The sequence below is a fragment of the Furipterus horrens genome, unplaced genomic scaffold, assembly GCF_987537825.1.
Source record: "Furipterus horrens unplaced genomic scaffold, mFurHor1.1.pri manual_scaffold_5, whole genome shotgun sequence".
In the NCBI taxonomy this organism is placed as follows: Eukaryota; Metazoa; Chordata; class Mammalia; order Chiroptera; family Furipteridae; genus Furipterus; species Furipterus horrens.
Genome location: NW_028327175.1, coordinates 122,618,277 through 122,640,061, shown reverse-complemented (window position 1 = coordinate 122,640,061; position 21,785 = coordinate 122,618,277). Strand labels below are relative to the sequence as shown.

The following is a 21,785-nucleotide window of genomic DNA, read 5'->3' as shown; positions in this document are numbered from 1 at the left end:
CACATACCTCACAGGGTTATTGGGAGAATTAAATGAGATTATGAAAGTTAAGTGCTTAGTGCCTGGAATATAGTAAATTCAAACAATGAAAGCTCTTGTTACTCTGATTCATCTTCCACCAGCACTTATCATGGGGTTGGGCATGTAGTAGATCCTTGATACATGTTTTTAGAATAAAATAGTCTTCAGAAGCCTGTGTCCTTCTGAGTTCAGAGTCTACAATGTTTTCATAGAGCACAGCCACCTATCAAAAGGTGTAAATTGTTCCCACTGAGTTCCAGCCTGAAATCACTGCAGGAGTGAGGCTTCCAGTCCTAGGAGAGGAAAGGCTGCCTGTCCCTGGCCCCTTGTCCCTTGCTTCCCTGTGACATCACACCAAAGTGCTAGCACTTGCTCTGAGGCAATGTCGGGTGAAAACCATGTCCTCCATGTCTCTGTCTGAATGTGTGCAGCAGGAATTTGACTGGGATTGGATGCCAGGAGCAAGCTCGGCTCAAAAGGAGGGGCACTCGGTGGTGACATGCAGGAATAAGGGAAGAGGCACAGTGTGACACCACCGTGACATGTCCTCAGCTCCCTCACCCCCAGGAAGCCAGGTGTGAGAAGCCCAACTTCTCCTGGTCACAGCATATGCTCTCCCAGGTGCAACTTCCTGCAGCCCCAAAAGTTCAGTTGAAACGTGTTACATTGGTTTTACTGAAAGCCAAGGCCACTCCACCACCCAAACAAGCACTCAGTGATGTAGTCAACGGCCATGTGGCTGACAGAATCTCTGCTCTGTGTAGGGGTTAAATTTGGCAATCATTTTTTAAATTCCATGACTCAAACACACAAAGCAGCCGTGGCTGGTGTGACTCAGTGGTTGAGTGCCGCCCTGTGAACCAGAGTCATCGGTTCTATTCCCATTCGGGGCACATGCCTGGGTTGTGGGACAGGTCCCTACTTGGGGTTACACAACACACATTGATGTTTCTTTCCCTCTCTTTCCCCCTCCCTTCCCCTCTGTATATAAATAAATTTTTAAAATATTTAAACACACACAGCTTCTAAGACTCTACCAAATGTAAAAAGAGCAGTTTTCTGATTCTACATTCTAGGATTCCTTTGTCATTGCATAATGGCTTACCAGGGTTGAGTGTGCCAGGCTCTGTGCTGGGAACTCTGGACCAGAAAGGGACCTCAAGGAGCTCAGTCTGGCGGGGAAAGTAGAGGGAACAGGTACACTGTGTGATAACACTGCAATAGAGGCAGAGTAGGGGCATCCTGCGGACATGCAGAAGCAATCATTCATTTTGCACAGAGAGGAGAGAAAAGTTAATGGGAGAGTAGACAGAGGACACTCAAAAGTTAGACAAACAAGCTCTATGATCCCTCAGCTACATGCCATGAGCCAGGGAACACTAGCTGTTGACCGCTAGTGTCATCCCTGCTGAGGATGATGGCACATAGTACTCGCCAGCCGTGTGGGGCAACACATACAAGGATGGGGAGCGGGGCCCAGCTACCCGTCTGGAAGCTCTTAAATACAACATGCTACAGGTAACACAGCCTCGTTCATTCCTTCATTCAGCAAATCTTCACTGAGCACCTGCTGTGCACCATGCATTCACTTCATGCCGGCGACTCAGCAATGAACAAGACAATGTCCCTGCACTCATGAAACTTGCATTCTGGTAGGGAGATGGATGCCAATAAGTAAATACATAAATAAGTAAATGTGTAATATGTCAGGATCACATCAGTAGGAGGAATGACCTCAGAGATGGAAGGAGAGCAGGATGTGGTAAAAGCCAAGGCAGGTGGGATCCACCGGGTCGGACCAAAAGGGCCTTCCGAGCCATGTTAAGAGCAGGTTAAGGAATCTGAACACAGCTTGAGCTCCAATCCCTACATGTACCTTTCACCTGCTCTTCTGGGTCAAGTCCCCAGGGCCCAGAGTGACTCTCCACCCATGACTTTTCCTCCAGAGGGAAATTTTTTCAACCATTACAAGTGTCTTTCCAAATCCCAGGAAGCATTTGGCAAGGTTTCAGGAACCAGGTAGCCCATAATATGCTGGAATATTTACTAAGTGCATGAACAAGTGTGATTCCGTATTTTACAGGTAAGGAAGCTCATGCTCAGAGATAAAAGCACACACAGCTATTCATCACCCGTTTTTCACACCTCATTTCTCCCCAAAATGTGGAATTGGGGGAGCTACAAGGTTCTGGCTAAGATTCTGATTCCAAGACCCTATGACATGTGGGAGAGGACGTTAAGGTTCAGGGAAAGGCGGAGATTTCAGAGCTCCAGAATTCCAAGGTTCTAAGCCTTGGCGCTCCAGTTAACTGTGTCCCGGGTCTGCGCCAGCTAGTGCAAGCCTGGATTCGCAGGCACCACCCATCATCCCCTGTCCGCCTGGTCCCGCTTGTGGACCAGCCAGAGGATGGGTTCCCGGTGTCCCCCAGCGCACCCCCGTGGCCAGGGAACTGACGTTAGAGGCTTGCCGGGGAAGCGAGGATGTGGGGGCAGGACCGGAGACCAACAGGGTAGTTCGGGACGACCAAACCCAAGCCCAGGGACAATGGGCTGGGGCAGAGGTGGGTGTCGGGAGAAGGCGGGGAGATGCAAGTCCCGCCCAAGAGCAGACTTCCTGGTCCGCAAGATACCCAGGGTGAGCGGCGGCTGAGGCAGCAGGGGACCACGACACCATGGGGTGCACACGCGACGCCATCCTGGAGGCGCTGGAGGATCTGAGCGCAGACGAGCTCAAGAAGTTCAAGCTGAAGCTGCTTTCAGTGCCCCTGCGCGACGGCTACGGACGCATCCCGCGGGGGGCACTGCAGTCCATGGACGCCGTGGACCTCACCGACAAGCTCGTCAGCTACTATCTGGAGGCGTACGGCGCTGAGCTCACGGCCCACGTGCTGCGGGACATGGGCATGCTGGAGACCGCGGAGCGGCTGCAGCAGATCACACGCGCAGGTGAGCGAACCCCCTCCACTCCCTCCAGGATCCTCGCCCACACCCAACCACCAACCCAAATGTGTGACCCTGGGGCTCTTTCGCTTTCTGTTCCTCCTACCCTCTAATAAAAGCTCCTCCTGCTGGTAAGGGAGACTTCCCGCGCGTAGTCCTGCCCGGCTTCCTAACCGAAGGGCCCCTGACACCACCACCACCAGCCCCGCGGAGCCTGGAGGAAAGCTAAAAGGGGAAGAGGACCACTTATTCTTCCCTTACAGGCCCCGCAGCCGTGCCAGGCGAGATCAAGGCCCCGACCAAGGTGCCAGCCGCGTCAGGTGAGGCCTGCACACCCAAACTCTCCTGTCTGGGCACCTCACCAGCCCCACCCCACACCGCACCCCTGCAGTCCGTCTGCCCCCAGCCAGGAGGACCTGTAGAGCAAGGCTGCGTGGACCCTTCCCACACACCTCCTTCCCAGCCTAGTTGAGGGGAGAAAGGGAGGCTGTTATTTGGTGTCCTGCCTGCCTTGAGCCCCACCCACTTAGGGTGCCTTCAGAGCAATTTCTGAAGCAGTGATCACAGGAACAGGCTCCAGCACCCACCCTGGGTGCCAGCTCATCCGCTCTATCCCCTCCTGCCCCCAGGACTGCACTTTGTGGACCAGCATCGGGCAGCCCTCATTGCACGGGTCACAGACGTGGATGGGGTGTTGGATGCTCTGTACGGGAAGGTCCTGGCAGAGGAGCAGTACCAGGCCGTGCGGGCGGAGACCACCAATCCGCTGAAGATGAGGAAGCTCTACAGCTTTGCTCCTGCCTGGAACCTGACCTGCAAAGATCTGCTCCTTCAGGCCCTGAAGGATACCCAACCCTACTTGGTGACCGACCTGGAAAAAAAGAGCTGAGGCACAGCTGGAACAGGGGTCGGTATACTGAATTTTTTTTTTAATACACGGTATATTAAAAACCAGTGTGTACTTGTGTGGATTTTTTCCTACTTCCAGCCTGGAAGCACATGCAGAGCTAAGCTACATATCTAAATGCCAGAGGCTCAGATGCAATCTACTCCACTGCCTTCCCTAGAGAGCAGGCTCCCCAAACACTTCATCCTTCCTGCCTCAGTCACCATTTAGTGGCTCCTGCAGGGCTATCCCAGAGTGTGTGCCCTGAAGAACTGTCCTGAAGTCTAAAAGTTAAATAGAGGTATGCACAAAGGGTCTGGTACTATGGGGAGCCAGACTTGTCAGGAGACATTTAATTTAAGACATTCTCTGCTAGCCTGCAGAGCTTCTCTTGCTTTTCCATTGGGGGAAAAATGTTCAATTAGAACAATTTTCAAGGGGAGATACAGATCATCTAACATAGAAGACCACAAGCCAAATGTAATTCTGGAGTTCCTTCTGTAACTACCAGAAGGCTAAATCACTCCCTTTGCTCCCTCCCACCACCTACAGGAAGAAGTTATAGGTTACACTATGCCCAGAAAACATGCCAACCACAAAAGTAAACTTCAGGAATTCAAGTAGCTATTTCTTCTCGTGATGAAATTAAAGGAAATACAGTTGACCCTTGAACACGGGAGTTAGGGGTGCTGACTTCCCACAGTCTTAAAGTATAAAACTAGTCTGCCCTCACAAAATAAACTAACAAAATAGAAACAGGCTCATACAGAACAGACTGACAGTTTTCAGAGGGGGGGGGGTTGCAGAGCTGGGTAAAAATGGTGAAGGGATTTAGAGAAAACTCAACAGCCATGGACAACAGTATGGTGATAACCAAAGGGGGAGGATAAAAGAGGGTAAGAGGGTACTAATGGTGATGTAAGGTTTGACTTAGTGTAGTGAGCACACAACATAGATGATGTAGTATAGAAGTATACACACCTGAAACCTACATATTTTTGCTAACCAATGTCACCCAATAAATTCAATTAAAAGGAAAAAAAGAAAAATCACCCTTCCACACACAGGCATTCTCAACTTGAGCTAACCTTGCTACAGCTTGTTTGAACTGTGTGGGTCGATTGAGAAAAACTCCACAAGGGTCAGCTGTCTCTCTCCAGAAAACAGCACTTCAGGAGCCTTTCAGAGCCCGTTAAGGAATCGGGATCCTAGAACCACCTGCATACACTTCGCAACAAAATTCTTTCTCGTTGTGGGGCAGGCAAAGGGTGAGGTAACCAGTATGCAAGCAACAGGCAGAACCTAAGAGCAAGCCTTGAGAGTTAATGATCCAACACAAGGTACCCAGGTTTGAGAATACAAGATTGGTTCTGAGCCACTCAAAATATCCTAGCCCACAATGAACGAAGCTACAAGGCTTCCTTTGAAAACCCTCATCTAGAAGACAGTTACCAGTGTTCATTCCCCACACTCCTTCAGGGGCCTATGTAGGATTTTATTGTCTGTGCAGTATCTTCCTATTCTGACCTACTGGATCACCAGAGCCAACAGGAGAAAGTAGTTGCTATAGGAGGAAGCTACCAAGAAGCTAAAACATGCAACTGTCAAGGACAGCCACATGGTGTATCTCCTAGCACTAGTTGGAACTCAAGAAGAAAAGCTGACTTCCCCAAAACTGGGAACCAGCCCTAACACCTCAGTACCCTGTGCCCTAGTCTTTCTTTAGCCAGCCACCCTATCAAAACCTGATCCATCCTTAATCCTCTTCTACCAAGTCTTCTTGGCCTTACTCAACCTACATTCAATCATATGTTCTGCAAGGACCTATCATTTCTAAAAGTGAAATTGTCTTTTACCAACCCTGTACCTTGACATAGAGCAACAGCAGCAGCCTAACCAGAAGACAAGAAGTCCTACTATGTTCCATAAAGCTCACCTCAGACTTAAGTCTTGTAGCCACCTTGCTTTCCACCTTCTCTGTGCCTCTTGTTTATGCCTAACGTCTTACCTACCTTTAATCTTTCAAGAGCCTGAGGGATCCAAACTGATCATGGACACACTCATTTATATTAGAATACCTAAACTCTCCTTCCAGCCTGGCCCATAAGGACCCCACCCAACCTCTTCATCTTCCTCTTCACATTTCCCATGATCCCAACAACTCTATTTGCTCACACCCTGTGCCCTAACACATGCTGGTCCCTTATTTCTTAACACCTTGAAATCTTCTACCTGTCCTAGTGTCCACAGGTGTTGTGTGCCTTCCTCTGCTCCACTGCACTTCCCAGTGTCTCTGCGGTAAACCATGTTGTCTATCGTATATTTCCACACAGGACTCTTAATGAGACTGAGCTACATAAGCCATCTTCCCAACCTCTATGTAAGTGCCTTGTATATAATCAATATGGCAGTTACTGTGTACCTCTAACAAATTTATTTTAAACTTCAAAGAAACCTAGTGTTCTCATGAGACTTCCTTGCACAACAGATAGCCCTAAAAAGAAGCTACAAAAACCAGTGCAAGCTTGAGGCAAAAGAAATGGTTCTAGCGCTGGCTGGTGTGGCTCAGTGGATTAAACCCAGCCTGCGAACCAAAGGGTCGCTGGTTCAATTCCGTCTGGGCACATGCCTGGGTTGCGGGCCAGGTCCCCAGTTGGAGGAATGTGAGTGGCAACCATACATTGATGTTTCTCTCCCTCTTTCTCCATCCCTTTCCCTCTTCTAAAAATAAAAATAATCTTTAAAAATAAAAATACAAAAATAAAAAAGTTCTAATAAACAGCTCCACTAAGTTAAATTTTTTCCTTCAGGGCTTCCATTCTCCCTTTTCTTCCAGAGGGGAGGGGAGTATTCAAGGGGCATGGCAGAAGTCAGAGTTCTACCAGAAGTTAAAACCACACAGTGGTGAAGGGACACAGATTCCACATCCAAAGGGTACAGATTCAAATCCCTGCTCCATCTCTCACCAGCTGTGAGACTCAAGGCCAGTTTGTGCCCCAACATCCCCATCTATAAAGTAGGGAAAATAGAGCTTAGGTCATCTCTTAACAGCAACTGGCCCACATTAACGTTAGCAATTATCTCCAAGATGTTTGTCCCTAGCTCCCCAATGGCTTAGAATACCATCTGAAATATTCTTCTCCAATCTCTAAGCATCACATGACAGAAAAAAAGAACAAAAGTCAGTGTTCTGTATGCCTATGCTTATTAAGAAAAAAAAAAAAAATACATGCAGGTTGCACCCCTGCATGAGTGACCTTCCTCTTAACTCATTGTTTATGTAAAAAAGCTTTGTAGTGTCAAGGTCTCTTTTCACAGGAAATCAGCAGAATCAGAGTTATCTGCAAAACTCTAATCATGCCTCTAAGTGTTCTACTGAAACAAAAAACTTGCACTCTACCTGGACCTATATACTGCATAAGAATCCACATACTAATGAAATCACCTGATTAGTATAATGTTCAATTTAGACATACTACTACGTAGGGAATTCAGCCCCACCGTCTCAGACCAAAGACAGGTTTGCAGAGGCATTCCCACACAGGGATTTGCCTTTTTACTCAAGGAGACAGTACACAGGATGGGCCAGCTCCCATCAAAATCTAGAAAAACAAACAAAAAAGCCAAGATCTAACAGGAAGGTCCCACCATAAAGTGGCTGTAATGAACTGCACTCAACAGCTATAGGGAATTCAGGCAACTGAGCAACACTGCCACCCTGAGGTGCATGAAAGGTCTTAGGTGGAAAAGCTGGACTCCTGCTCCCCTCAAGGGTTTTTCCCCACATCCACCCCCCCCCCCTTCATCCTCACCTCTTGGAATTCTCCATTTAAAGCCACCTAAGCTTGGTTCCCCAATACAGCGTAAGGAGTCCCCGGTCTTCAATCCAATAATCCAAGTTCCTTCCCTGTCTCCAGTCCCTATACTGGTGGCTCTCAATTGCTCTTCCTATTAAGGAAGCTCTTCCCTCTAGCACTATAGCCCCAAGATTTAGGGTTAAAGCCACATCACAATCCGAGGAGCTGCGACACTACCCGTTAGCAGACATTCCTATTTCCAGAACCAAACTCAGGTTCGAGATACATACTTTTCCTGCCTGTTCCTGCCTCAAGGAACAATGTGAATTTTAGATTCAACAGACTCCAAAAGCTCTTCTGTTAACACCATATGACTGAAAGTCTGACAATTTTTATTAAGCCCTAAAGTCAACTCTGCTGGCAAGATCCCCTTGACACTTTCTCAGTTCTTACATGCCAGCACCAACAAGATAATTTTTGTGGAAACTTTCTTCTGAGCTAAAATTATTTCAAAATAAAGTTAAAAATGAAAGAGTCCCAAGAGTAAGAAAGGAAGACTAAGTTCTGGAAAGACTGGGGAGGAACGGCTGCAGATGAGACTTCCTGAATTTTAACTTCTCAGAGTTTAGCCTCTGTGGGCTATAGTATAGGAAGTGCTACCTGGTTACAAAGCCCGTGGTTTATGATTAAGAGACAGTCTGCAAGTGGGAAAAAAACATACCCAGATAAAGATGTGTTGTCTCATAGGGGCTAGAACCTACACCTAACACCTGTTTAACCTACCCATCAATGACTTAACCTCAGCCCTATATCCAAGTACTAAAACCCAGCCAGGACCAACATATGATGGAGGAAAAAAAAGAACTGGCCCTGCTCCAGTGGCTCAGTTGGTTGGAGCATTATCCTGTACACCAGTAAGTCGTGGGTTCAATTCCCAGTCAGGACACATACTTAGGTTGCAGGTTCCCAGGTCAGAGAGCACAGGAGGCAACTGATTGAAACTACCCGTCCCCCACTCTCTCTAGAATCAAAAACATATCCTTGGGTGAAGATTCAAAGTTAGACTGAGAACTAAATCAAAGGAGATGGTAAGCAGATCTGTAGCACACACCCCATCCCCCAACAACTTACCCTCACTTCTTACTTAGCCTGTCCCAATCCTAATTCAAAATCACCAAGCACCTAGTGCTTCAAGATTTTTCTCAACATTGATGAGTTGGCAGCAGAACCAGCTTTTCAGAATGAACATTCTGTCTTCATCCCTTCTCCTAGAAAGGCCCCTAAACTGATCTACCCACTAATTAGCCCATTAAAGGACAAAAGAACTTAATACCAACAGCCCCTGTCAGTATTCAGGATTCACAAGATCTTAAACCTCCTCCAGCCCTAGCAGCAGAAACCAAGGAACCACAACCGAACCCTAACACCAGAACCTCCTAGATAAAACAGAAAAACTCCTCAAGAGATACAGATCAGGTCATGCAGACAAAACACTTGAGAGAGCACATCAAACAGCAGAAGCAACCTGGCCACACCAAGGAGAGAATGGCTATAATCTTGGCTCTGAATACAAGTGCTTCCTCTCGTGTACAAAGTTCAGTGAGCCAATTCAAAGAACTGCCTGGGAGTTTTAGCCACTTGGCCTACTCTTGGTTTTGGAGCATCCCCACTCAGTAGGGAGGGTAAAATAAGTTATTCCTTTTGACGAAGGCATAGCTTCCCGGTCTGAAGTCACCAGAAATTTCAGGATGTATCAACCAACTCTTTAGAACATATCTACAGCATACCTGACAATTTCAACAGAGGAAAGAATTTCCCAATCATGGATCCCATTCTACAAGCTTTGTATCTGACAGCAAAGTATCTAAATTACTGTTAGCTCTAATTCAATTCTGCATAACTAAACTACATGCTTACTCTGGCTGGTGTTGAGCTGGACTTTGAATTGAAAGGTTGGTAGTTTGATTCCAGGCCAGGTCACCAGATAAGGCGTAGTCGAATGGCAACTGATCAATGTTTCTCTTCTTTCTCCCACCCTTCCCGTCCCTAAAAGTAAATAAAACCTAAAAACTAAAAATTAGCAAGTACAGTATTCCCTCACTTATCGCAGGTATTACGTTCTAGGACAGCCGCCCCCGCCCACCCCCCCGCAATAGGTGAAAATCCGTGAAGGAACCTTACGTTTATTTTAGTATTTATATATATTTTAAGGCTTTATAAACCCTCCCCACACTTACAAACCATTCCCAGTCCCTTATTAACCTTTTCCACTTTTATGAACACTACTTATATTCTTAAACATATTCTACACTCTTAAACATATATTGTTAAAGTTATGTAGGTTTAAGTACCACAAAATCCCACAATATAGCAAAAAACCCACAATATATTTTTTCAAATCCCACGATACAGTGAGACCATGATAAGTGAACCACGATAGAGAGGGACTATTATACAAGCAAGTTTTCTAAACTCAATTTGAGAACTGGGAGGGAAAGTGAGGTCTCTATGGTCAGGAAAGGCATTAAAAGTTTAAGGGGCACTGTGCTGGGGTTTCAACTCATTGGCCCCACCCTTTCCCCAATCTCTAACACTACCACCTTGAAAATTGGGGCTTTCCATTCCTAATCATTAAAGTTCAAGCAAGCCTAAAATCTGAATAGCAACCCTGAGGTTGCTATACCCTCTGGGTAGAGGCAGGATGTTATGGTCCCAGACAGTCCCACTGCCTCCTATAGCATCTACGCAGGACCCTATCTTTAAGAAAACTAGATGTGCAGTTTCACTCACCTTGAATTATAAAGTGATGCCTCTAATCTTCCTCTCCCAGCTTAACTTCCCCCTTACTATCTCATTCCCAAGCCTCTTCCCTCAAATTTAGCATCCTCAAGTATAAAAGGCCTAAACAAACCAACCTCTGGGATGTTTGCTCCCTTCAGAACAACGGTTTCAAAATGAAGATGAAGTCAGTACACTATAACTCAACCCTCCTCCACCATTTTGATTCCGAACCACATAACCCAAGCATTTTATTTTCTGCCTATAAAGTGAGGCCACACAGCCCTGGCTGCTGTGGCTCAGTGGATTGAGCATCGGCCTGCGAACCAAGTGTTGCTGGTTCGATTCCCAGTCAGGGCACATGACTAGGCTGCACATCAGGTCCCCAGCTGGGGCGTGGGTGAGAAGCAACCACACAGTGATGTTTCTCTCTTACTCCGTTCCCCTCTCTAAAAATAAACAATTAAAAAAAAAAAAAAAGAAAAAGGCCACACAGAACCTCTGCAATAAGTAGGTGCTCACTCTCTTTCGTGCAAAAGACCCAACTTGCTCCCCCAACAAATTTGAATACTGCCCCAAAGGCAAACCTGATTTGAACCCCACCCTCGGAAAACTGTCAAAAACAGCCAAGAGTCTTTAAAGAGGGTAAGACTTCCGTAAAGAGTAAACTCACTAAGATCAGCATGTAAATAAATGTAGTAAAATACATCCAGAGTTGGACATACTCTGGGCAACTCATATCATGTGCTCTTCATTTACCCCATTCATACACCCATCTTTGTGATGAGAGAAAAAGTTTAATCTCTCCTTTAAAGAAGACCGCGTGACCTTTTCTCCCCTGGACCAAGTATTAAACACTTTATTCCAGTTCCTGCTAAGCATGACCACCTGAAAAAGAAAAAAAAACCCACATTTCTGACCCAGCCATCAATCCTCTGAAGAGGGGGCAGAGGAAGAAAATTTAACTAAAACGATGGTTTTTAATGGGAACCAGAGATATGGTTACAATTACAGTCTGACACAAAAAACCCGTGGGTAATCAGGAGTTGGAAGGTTACAAAATAACGAGGGTAACACTGGGTATAGAAGAAAGGCTGTTCCAGAACCTCAGGAGTCAGGCTAATATGGCCTCTCCCTGCGATCCTGTCTGTGGTCACCCCTGCAAGAAAGAGTATTTGTTAAGGTCTGAGCAACTATCCTCTCCACCCACACCACCCCACCAAAATCCTAGATCAAGAAATGTCTCATCTCTGTAAGTATTCAGTCAACAGATTAGTTTCCCAAGATAATCTTCCCTCCCCTTCTACCCTCCCCACCATGGTTACAATCTCAGTTTAACAATCTAACCCTCAAAATGAAACCACTTTTTCAACAAAACTTTGCTATCTTGTGATCTCTGTTCAATTACTCTTATTTCAGTTTAGCCTTACTTACCTGGAGTCCATCTTTCCAGGGCCAAAGCCACCTCTGTCCCCACCACCCCGGCCCCCTCGGAAGCCCCCACGGTCCCCGCCTCGGCCTCTGTAGCCTCCCCGATCATAGCCTCCTCTGCCACCGCGACGATCATCTCCATAGCTACTCCCTAGGGCAAAAGAAATGTGATATATCATGTCACCCAAAACGCTCCTATCCTCCCCCTAGTCTCCCTGCTTAAAATTAAGGGCTTTTTGATCCCAAATTCTTATTACCAGCTCTGACTACTCCTTACCCATATGAGAGCCTCCTGGTCCCCCTCCTGGGCCATCTGGTTTAGGGGCCTTACACTGGTTGCATTCATTCCTCCAAGAAAAGTTCATGTTCTCACATGTACTGAGGAAAAGTAAAACAATTAATTTATAGGAGTGGGGAGTAGGCAAAACCTAGAATTAGGAATAGACTCCAGTAACTTTATAGATATAGTGAGAAAACTGATGCCTGAGGCCTGAGAAAGGCCAAAGGCTTGCTTGCTTCTCAGGAGCAGACAGGAACAAAAACTGCAAATTAGTGAACCCAGTCCAATACCTTTCCCACTATAGGGAACTTATCTAAAAAGTAAGCTCTTGGTCGTAACTGTCTCATCATTGTGGCCTTGACTTCAAAGTTTGGAATATACACAATTCTACCACAACATCTAAGGGCACACATATTAAGAAAATATTGAGAAAAGTTTCACTCACGGATTAGGACACTTCCAGTCCCCAGCTCGCTGCTGTCCTCCACCACCACCACCTCCGCTGGGGAATCCTCCCCGGCCACCGCCACCGCTGCCACCACCTCCATATCCTCCACGGCCCATGGGTCCTAGTACAGTAACAAGTTTGGGTCTGATTTCCTTCCAAGTTTGGTTAATCTTCCTTTTCTACGCAGCCTTCACAATCCTCCCCCATCTCTTAACGTCACCTCCTTACACTAGCATCTGGAAATAACTCACCTCCTCGCCCCCGGCCTCCACGACCATTGCCACCACCCCGATTGAAATCTGCTCGCCGAGTAGCAAATGAGACCTTAATAGGATTCCCAGAGAATTCTTTACCTAAAGAAATAAAATATAAAAAGGAGGCTTTTTACAATATTAAGACCCGTGGATCCAAAAGCACCTTAGGTATATTCAACAAGGTAAGACTGCCTTCCTGAAGAGGTTTATAATGTAATGAGACGTAAGCAAAAATAAAATACTTAAGTAGCGGATCAAGTAAATGTTGGAAGACTCAAAGAAACCCTCAAAATGTAGCTAGTTTCCCAAGGCTTGCTTGCCCAAACTCCCCAGCCCCCCCAGTCTCCTCATACATACCATCAAACCAGTCTATAGCTGCTTTAGCAGAAGGTGGGTCATCAAATGACACTGTTGCCTCTCCCTTCAGCTTGCCCGTTTCCCTGTCTGTGTACAGATTAATCATGGGCTGTCCTGTTTTCTTATTTGTCTGAAGAAAGCAACATAAGATAACATCAGGCTTACAGGACATATAGTTCTACCCACCTTCTACCTTCCTCCTCCAGAACCCAAGGTTTATCATAACCATACTTCAGCTCCTCTCTTCCCAGTTATTACTTCCCATCTCACATGTACCATGTCAATGACTACAATTGTCTCTCTCACACTATTAAAAGATAAAACAAATATAGACCATAAACTCAAAAGTCTAGGATACTCCTTTTATTAATTGTGCCTTTGTGTTATTTTTTAGGAAATGGCAACAGCTAATGTTCCTTCTTCAACAAATTAAGCTTATAACACCATTAAGAAGTTTATTTTTATTAATGTGTGAAATCCAAAAGCCTAAAACACTAACAGAAAGCACCCACTCTGCTCCACAAGTACCTTAATGATACCAATCTGCTTGAAGTAATCAGCCACAGATTCAATTGTAACATTCTCGCCCAGGCCTTGCACAAAGATGGTATTGTTGTCTGAATTATCCTGTTCTGCTCGAACACAGAAGCAAATGTGAATAAAGAGAAAATGAGCAAAGGTAAAACAAGTCTATGACTCTTGACCTAACTTTAAGAAGCACCTGATATTAAACTTGCAAAGGAAAATTCTAAAGCAACCAATATATTTCAGTTTAGGTCAAATGAAAAATCCACATCCTGGTTTTTTATTTGATTGTCTATATGATAGCCATTTCACAAATTTAAACTTAAGTTTTTAACTACCCTTTCTAACATATTAAAGAAAGCAGGGTTCAAGTTAACTGTACAAGATCACGCCCGTGTTTGTAAGCTTTTTAAATTTAAGGCCCCAAGGTAAAAAAAAAAAAGAAAAAAAAAAAAAAAAACCTTTTACACCTCAAATCCAGTACAAACATAATCAAAACAAAAATACACTAAATGCTTCCCCCCTTCATGACTCTGTGTTCACTAATTTGGTCATGATTCACATTTTAAAAATGTATACTTTAAACCAGCAGTTCTGGATCATGGTCCATAAATGCATCAGCACTCCTGAAACTTGTTAGAAATGCACATTATCTGGCTCCACCCAGACCTACTAAAATTTTTGACAATGAGAATGAACTTGTTAAAAACAGCAACACTGATGATTCTCAGTAACTTAACATTGAGCAAAAGAAACCAAAAACAAAATACCTACTACATGACTCCAGTAATGTAATGTTTGCAAAAAGGCACCATGAATGTTTTACAAATCAGAACAGGGGTTCGCCTGGGGGTACACAATGGTTGAGAGGTGGCACAGGGGACTTCTGAAGTGTTGGTAATGTTCTAATCCTGGCCGGATCTTGGTGGGTTGGGGACTGAGTAGATGAGGGTCTAGGTGGGCCAGGGCCAGACCCACTAAATTGCTGATGAAGGAAACCATCAAGTTATTTCTGATATGTCCATTTATATACAACCTTGCCAACTATAGCTACACCTTAACTCCCTTCCCTTCATTTTCCTTCTCTACCCCTGCCCTTTTTCATATTAAATTTCAAAGTACAATCAAATCCAGAAAAAGTTCTGATACCATTTTAGCCATTCTTTTTATATACCACCTGTGGACTCACCAGAGTCATGACGTGATCCTTGGTCCCGAGGGCCTTAAGTGACATGGGAAAAAAGAAAAAGAAAAAAGGAGCCATTAGTCAACAGATGCAGCAAAGGAAAAAACTTAAAACCAAATCCATACTCTTGCAAAATATCAGTAAAGTGCTCAGACTCACTCCAAACCCTGTCCTGTGTTGCCTGCCCAGAGAAAATCCTAGGCATGGCTGGGAAAGAAGACATAGGCCCCTGAAGATCTATATGTAACTTGAGTCCACGCAGGGACAACTCCACACTTCAGAAAATGCTGCCTCCCCCAGCTCAGGCTGGAAAATGTCACCAGCACAGATTGGGGTAGCCAGGAGGGAAACCCATTGAAGTCAACAAACCAACTCATAGCTTGGCCCTGTTCTCTCACCCGAGAGAAATGGGCTCACCACCAGCAATGTGATATGCATCCATTCAGTTTCTCCAAACTTTAACACCAAAGACACTTATCCCTTGTGTAACAATTTTTAATTTCTTCAGAAACCATTCTTAAAACCATGTTGTTTCCCAAACCACATGAAAAATTTTTTTAAATATACATAATAGCTATTGCATTTTTAATGCGTGTCCCAGGGAACAGACCAGAAATCTCATTTCCATAATGCAGCCTATTTTTTTCCGAGACCATCTTTGACCGAAGTTTCTCTGAATTAACCATATATAAATATTGTACCCACATTCAGTGATACCTAAAAATCATGAACCCAGGCCTTTGGCTTTAAATAGTGAGACAAATCCAAGAAACCTTTTATTAGTTAACCGAACCAGAAAAGTTCCAGCTTACAGGGAGACTTCTCTAATTTGTCATTTTTCATGAATTCAGTTTGTGCTGTTTTAAGACCTGGTTATTTCCCATGAGCCACACAAGCTCCCAACTTTTCTTGTAGTCCACACCTTCCTTCCCACAGCTAGTTTCTATTTGCCCATCTGAGTTGAATTCAAATACTTATATGCAGAATTTAATTGACACCATACTGTTTAATACATAAATATATACCAACTTCACCATTCTCAGGGTAGGGCAGTATTTCATATCCCTCTTCCAGAATTAAAAACATTTGGAGGTTGTTACACACAACAATAACAACACACACCTTGAACATACTGATCAAAAAGGGTCCTAAAGCCAAGTTGGTCCGTGTTCCAGCACACACTCTCCAGTTTTTCATAACTGCAGTCACTAAGTACCAGGTGTGGCAAGACTCCTTATTAAACACCTCTTATTAACCTGGGTCAAACCAATTTGGTACAAGATGACTGCTGAGTCTTACCCCTGCCTGTCTCCAGGTTAGCACACATCTGGCAGCAGGTGGCATTCTACCCCACCCCTTTCTGGAGGTGGCTCTGGACACTTCAAAACCTTTGACACTTAAACACACTAAAACATCTGCAAATGAACAATCAGACAAAGCATTGCTGGGAGTTGGGAATTTTGGAAACTCTGTTCACTTACCACCAAATTTATTGAAGCCACCACGGTCACTTCCGCTGGAGAAGACAAGTTAGAAGAAAGGACATGAAGCTTCCAACGGCTACAAACGGGCGTATTTTTTCGTTTAATATTCCCCAAACAAGGGTATGTGTTTTGGGAAAAAGATACAAGTGGCTACTAAAATATATCCCCCTTCCTGACCAACCTTGTCTGACCTTTTCAGCATGTCACACACACGTGTGCAATTTAAGACACAGTTTTTTTTTTTTAAAGAATTTTGCTTTAAAAGGTTATATAGCTATTTCCTCTGGAAAAAAAAAAAAAATGACCCATTTTCCTTGGCTGTTCTTCCGACGTAGTAGATGTTTTTTCCTCTTGTCGTAAGTAGTTGACAACCCAGTAGTTGGTTTAAAAACTCTACCCAATTTACCCAGAAGACATTTCACACCAGGCTGGGGTAGCCCTGAACACATTTTTGTGGTTTTTGCTTTGAAAGCAGCAAGCAGACCCAACCCCATTCCATAAATGTCAAAACCAAAGGCAACTTCCCTTTAAAGCGAGACAAACTTAGCTAAACCCTATCCTAACTACTGAACTGTTTTTGATTTCCCCCAACCACCGGGGTCACCCCTTCTACACTGCGAGAAGAGCGGAGTATTTTGCAATGTCACCTTTCATACCTGTGGCACATAAAATGCAGAGCAAGTTAACAGTCACATAACAGTTGTTTTTCTTAAGTTTTGCATTAAACACACGCACACAACAGAGTTTTCCTCATTTTTGTACGGTTTTTGAGATTGCCCCCACCCACCTCTGAATACTTACCATATATATAAAATATCACTTTAAAAACATATTTTTTCCAAAAAAGGAGTAACACACTGACATTCCTCCCCTTTTCAAGGGAGACAGAGTATGGTCCTTCAAACCATATTTACCAACAGATTTGACATATGTTTTAACATCAAATCTAAGGTTTTATTTCAAATCAACTACAGCGGCAAGGGAAGAAAAGAAGGTCCAGTTGGACTAGTAGCCAGGGGAAGGGAGACAGTGGAGTAAATATGTGACATACCACTGTCAGGTGTATTTTGTCCAGAAGGTCTGCACACTTCATTAGCCCCATAAACCAAGTCACAATCAAAATCATCACTCTCAGTCAAATTACTGCAAATCAAATTAACTGATGCAAATAACTACAGAATACAGGAAGAAGAGCCAATTCCTGGAAGCTGAAGTCAGGTTAACCATCAACAACTCCCTTAAAAGGACACAGGGGAACACAAGTAACAAGCTTCCCTATCACCACGAGTGGTATCATCAGGTTTCCCTTGCAGAGATAGGAAGTCTCTCTCCATGTTTCTTGCCTAGGCTATCAATGACTCCAGTTCATACACACCCATGTATTTCTCCTTTTCCTTTGGGAATGTAAGTGTCAGTACTCTGGGGTATCCATGGGAGTTCAGGCTCCCAAGTTCTCACAAAAATAAAAAGGAGGTGGAGAAATAAACAGTCAATGCCCCCATATCAAAACCCTGACAAATCCCTAGAATAAGACTAACTGCGCTCTAAGAAACTGAAGATTCATGCAACCCACCACACCCCGCCAACATTATTCCCTGGCTCACAAGACACCTACCCCATGCCGCCTCTGCCTCCACGGCCACCTCCACGACCTCTGGGTTCATAGCCACCACTGCTGCGGTTGTAACCACCGCCACCGCCCCGGCCTCGTCCCCCACGGTCCTGCTGGCCTCCCCCGTAGCCACCGCCACCACCACCACTCTGGTCCTGATTGCCATAACCGCCACCACTGCCGCCACCACTCATGGAGGACTGATCTTGACCATAGTTACCTGTCAGAAAGAGAATATACTTTAAGAAAAAAAACTGTGAAGTGACACGGAACAGTTCAACAATGACAGGAGATAATGAATAGAAATAAAGACAGCGAGGAAACAAGAAATCAAGATTTTTAAGAACACTTTTGCCCTGACTGGTGTGGCTCAGTGGGTGGATTGAGTACCATCCTGCAAACCAAGAACCAAAGGATCACAGATTCAGTTCCCAGTCAGGGTACATGCCTAGATTGCAATCTAGGTCCCCAGTTGGGGGCATGTGTGAGGCAACCACACACTGATGTTTCTTGCCATCTCTTTCCCCTCCCTTCCCCTCTTCCTAAAAAAACAAAGAAAATCTTTAAAGAGGAAAAAAAAAAGAACCCTTTAGGGCAAGGGCCAAGAGAATATAAATCCTACTAGAAAATAAGTATGAGACAAAACTAAAGACATCTTCTCACCTCCACCACCCCCTCCGCCACCTCCACTGCTGCTGTTGTACTGATTCTGCTGTCCGTAGCCCTGAGGAGGATTATAGGAGCTTTGCTGCTGTCCATAGCCAGGCTGCTGTCCACCATAGCCAGACTGCTGACCATAGCCCCCACTTGGAGGCTGCCCATAGTTGCTGCTCTGAGAACTGCTACCATAACTAAGGGAAAATAAAAAAAAAAAAAATGACAGAATCATAATGCCAGCATGCCCACTATTTCTTTCCACTTTTGGTACATCCCAGCGTCTGAACTTTAAACCCAAAGACACTCCCCCCATACTCCTTATAATTGCTCCTATTGCAGGTCACATTATCATTCCATATCAATTCACCCCCAATCTCCTTACCTCCCCGAGGTGCTGCTAGGAGCTGGCTGCTGGCCATAGCCAGGGTAGGACTGCTGCCCATATGATGACTGAGAACTCTGGCCACCGCCATAGCCACCAGCTGAGCCATATCCCTGGGGAGCTGACTGAGTGCCATAGCCTGCTACAAGGAAGAGAAAGGAAGTCACAAAAGCTAATTAGAAAAAGGCAAGGAATGGGTTGAAAAGTATATTATGTATTACCTAATGTTACCCATACTTTAAAAGTCAGCCTCTTAATCTAATAAATGAATTTTCAGGAAAGCAAGTTAGAAAAACCTTAAGACATAATATTAAAAGTATTTAAAAAACTTTTTTAAAGACAACCTCTTAGAATCTGCTTAGAAATCTCAAAACTCAAATTACCCCTCTCTTCTAACCTAAGGTTAATGGCCCAACTTCTGGCAGCTTCACAGTTACGATCTCATCCCACCCATCCCAAAACCAGTCTCCAAGACCACCACTAACCACAGCCCAAGAGATCCCTATTCATTAACATCATTTTAATCTGCTCATATATCTATAGTACAAATAGGACAACCCACATTATTTACACTTCAGGACCTCAGGGTAAATTCCAACTCTCAGTGGACACATAGCCTGGCTTCCAACATCTTCAGGCAAATCATTTTCTCCCGATTCAGTATTAAAACCCTAAAACTTTTTCCTTTTAGTTAATACTTCCCAACCTCCATTTCACTTTCGCACTGAGGGGAAATGGGGAAAAGTGCAGCATACATAGAAAGTAAAAAGTCAAAGAAAAGGAAACAATTCGAAACCAGTAAGCATTTTTATTTGAAAGGACTTCTATTCCAGAGTTCTAAGAGTTAGATAAGGGAAAAGAAAACATAGGACTGTTTCAACATTTCAGCACTGCTTAGGGTTAATAAAAGCAACATTCGGAAAGAACAGGAAAAGGCGGGGTGACCCACTTAAAAAACTCACTGTTCTGGGTCTGTCCATAAGAACCATAGGTGCTCTGGCCATAGCCTGAAGTGTCCCCTGACTGGCTGTAGCCACCATAACTCTGCTGTCCATAGGGCTGATTGCTCTGCTGGGAATAACCCTGCCCAGGCTGGGTGGGGTATGCCCCGTAACTGGAGAAAAGAAAATAGTAATCAGGAAAGAACTACTATAGCAACCCCTGCCTTCTACAAACCCTGGAAGCCCAGAAGTGACACTCACCTTTGGGTTGTTTGCTGGGTATAGTCTGCAAAAGAAAAATATAAGTGCATTACCTTCAGCCATCCCTAAGAGAGTAGAACACAACACAATAAAGCAAAGAAAAAGCTAATTTCTACGGAGGCCAAGAGGCTTTACTGAAAAACCAAGAGTCTTGGTGGACAGCCAGTTTTCTGCAAATTCAATTGAAATCAGAAATTTACACACATCTCCTTTTCACGCCCACTCTATGAGGAAGTGAACACCAAGAGTCAAGCTAAAGTCAGAGCTACTCAAGTGGTATGGGTTTTAATTGAAGTTGGGAGCAGGAGGCAACAGGGTTCCAGATGTGGCCACTCTCTCACCCAAAGAGCAAGACCCAAAGGATAAGAGGCCATTCCACCTTGGAGACTGGGAAAGTGGATTTTTAGTGCAAAGCCAGGTAACCAAGAGAACTCAACCCCAAATGAGAGATCATTACCAAAGTGTTGCCCTTAGGAGACAAACCAACTGGTACTCATGTTGAAAGACTTGTGGCTCCAAATGAATCCATTTCTCATCACCCTGCCTTCCCCAGGGCTCAAAGGAACTCAGGCAAACCAAAGGCAGCGGAAGCGCTTTTAAAACGCCACAATGAAGACGCACCAACCAGATCAACAACTCTGCCTCACGGTAAACGAGGCACTTCCCCAGCAGTAAAGGGCAGAACCACCGGGAGGGTGTGGCCTCGAACGGCCGCTCCTTTCTGTTCCCACCTCAGAGTAAATTTAGGCGGGAAAACGCTCGGACGCGGTCCCAATTCGTTGGACGACCTTCAGGACCGCCCCCCACCAACCGTCAAGCGAGCAAGTGGCCTGGATCCCAAGCCACTGCCAGTGGCGGCATGGCAACTGAGGCGGGAATGGGGGGCCCCGCCCCTTCCCGAGGGAGCCGGCGGGTATGAGGGGGGCGGGGCGAGGACCACACTGGACCGGAACTGCGGAGTCCCCAGACAAGCGAGGGTCTCGCGACAAAAAGCAGGGCCTACTCGAGGCGGGAAGGCGGGGTGGTTAGTGCCGCGAAAAGGGGGGAGGGGCCAGCAGAGCGCGTGCGCGCACTGAGTGCCCGGATGAAGCACTGCGACAAAGCGGGCCCCAAAGCAGGGCTGGAAACCAGGGGGTAAAGGGATATAAAGACAGGGCAAATCCATCACTATCCCACGTTTCAAATCACCAAGTAGCGTGCCTCCCAACCCTCACCTCAAATAAAGAAGCTGCGAATGGAACACCTCACGCCCCGCGCAAGGCACAAGGGAAGCGAAAACAAGATGGCGGCACAGGCCTCCCCCTTTCACCCTTCCCCGCTGCTTCCCGCCAGAGTGGCACGAGAAGATCCTACACGCGATCGCCACCCAGATCCCACAGAAAAACAAAAGCCTAGCAGGGAGGGAACGAGGCTCAGGGTCTGCTAACCACCGCCGCCTCGCGCTCTTACATACCGTTTGAAGCCATGTCGGCGCACGCGCAGACCGACACGCACACAGACTCCAACACTACAGAGCACAACGCCCCGAGCGCTGAACAGATCCAC

General features: G+C 45.4%; 2 protein-coding genes across 5 annotated transcripts; one reads left to right on the top strand and one right to left on the bottom strand.

Annotated features, from left to right (window-relative positions):
* Positions 1-2,614: 2,614 nt before the first annotated feature.
* Positions 2,615-3,915, top strand: PYCARD (PYD and CARD domain containing). Its single transcript, XM_090277680.1, has 3 exons — positions 2,615-2,967; positions 3,225-3,281; positions 3,591-3,915. The coding sequence occupies exons 1-3, from the start codon at positions 2,694-2,696 to the stop codon at positions 3,848-3,850; spliced, it is 591 nt and encodes a 196-aa protein (XP_090133806.1). The 5' UTR covers positions 2,615-2,693; the 3' UTR covers positions 3,851-3,915.
* Positions 3,916-11,388: 7,473 nt separating this feature from the next.
* On the bottom strand, positions 11,389-21,785 carry FUS (FUS DNA/RNA binding protein). Of its 4 annotated transcripts, none has more exons than XM_090277676.1 (15): positions 21,694-21,785; positions 20,241-20,265; positions 20,001-20,152; positions 19,039-19,180; positions 18,663-18,850; positions 18,003-18,219; positions 16,385-16,419; positions 14,907-14,939; positions 13,721-13,824; positions 13,193-13,322; positions 12,833-12,934; positions 12,579-12,702; positions 12,131-12,231; positions 11,857-12,004; positions 11,389-11,581 (listed from the first exon to the last, which is right to left on the bottom strand). In XM_090277676.1, the coding sequence occupies exons 1-15, from the start codon at positions 21,704-21,706 to the stop codon at positions 11,542-11,544; spliced, it is 1,554 nt and encodes a 517-aa protein (XP_090133802.1). In that variant the 5' UTR covers positions 21,707-21,785; the 3' UTR covers positions 11,389-11,541. The 4 variants fall into 4 exon arrangements, with proteins under 4 accessions (XP_090133802.1, XP_090133803.1, XP_090133799.1 ...); XM_090277677.1 differs by having other exon boundaries at positions 19,039-19,177; XM_090277673.1 differs by lacking the exons at positions 16,385-16,419; positions 18,003-18,219 and having other exon boundaries at positions 21,694-21,784.

Bases quoted from the DNA above. Each gene is read 5' to 3' on its own strand.
- PYCARD (XM_090277680.1), top strand. From the start codon at position 2,694: ATGGGGTGCACACGCGACGCCATCCTGGAGGCGCTGGAGGATCTGAGC. The intron at 2,968-3,224 runs GTGAGCGAACCC...CTTCCCTTACAG, and splicing joins GCAGCAGATCACACGCGCAG to GCCCCGCAGCCGTGCCAGGC. The intron at 3,282-3,590 runs GTGAGGCCTGCA...TCCTGCCCCCAG, and splicing joins CAAGGTGCCAGCCGCGTCAG to GACTGCACTTTGTGGACCAG.
- FUS (XM_090277676.1), bottom strand. The intron at 19,181-20,000 runs GTGAGTTTTTTA...TCTTCCTTGTAG, and splicing joins TTATGGACAGACCCAGAACA to CAGGCTATGGCACTCAGTCA. The intron at 11,582-11,856 runs GTAAGTAAGGCT...TCTTTCTTGCAG, and splicing joins CCTGGAAAGATGGACTCCAG to GGGTGACCACAGACAGGATC.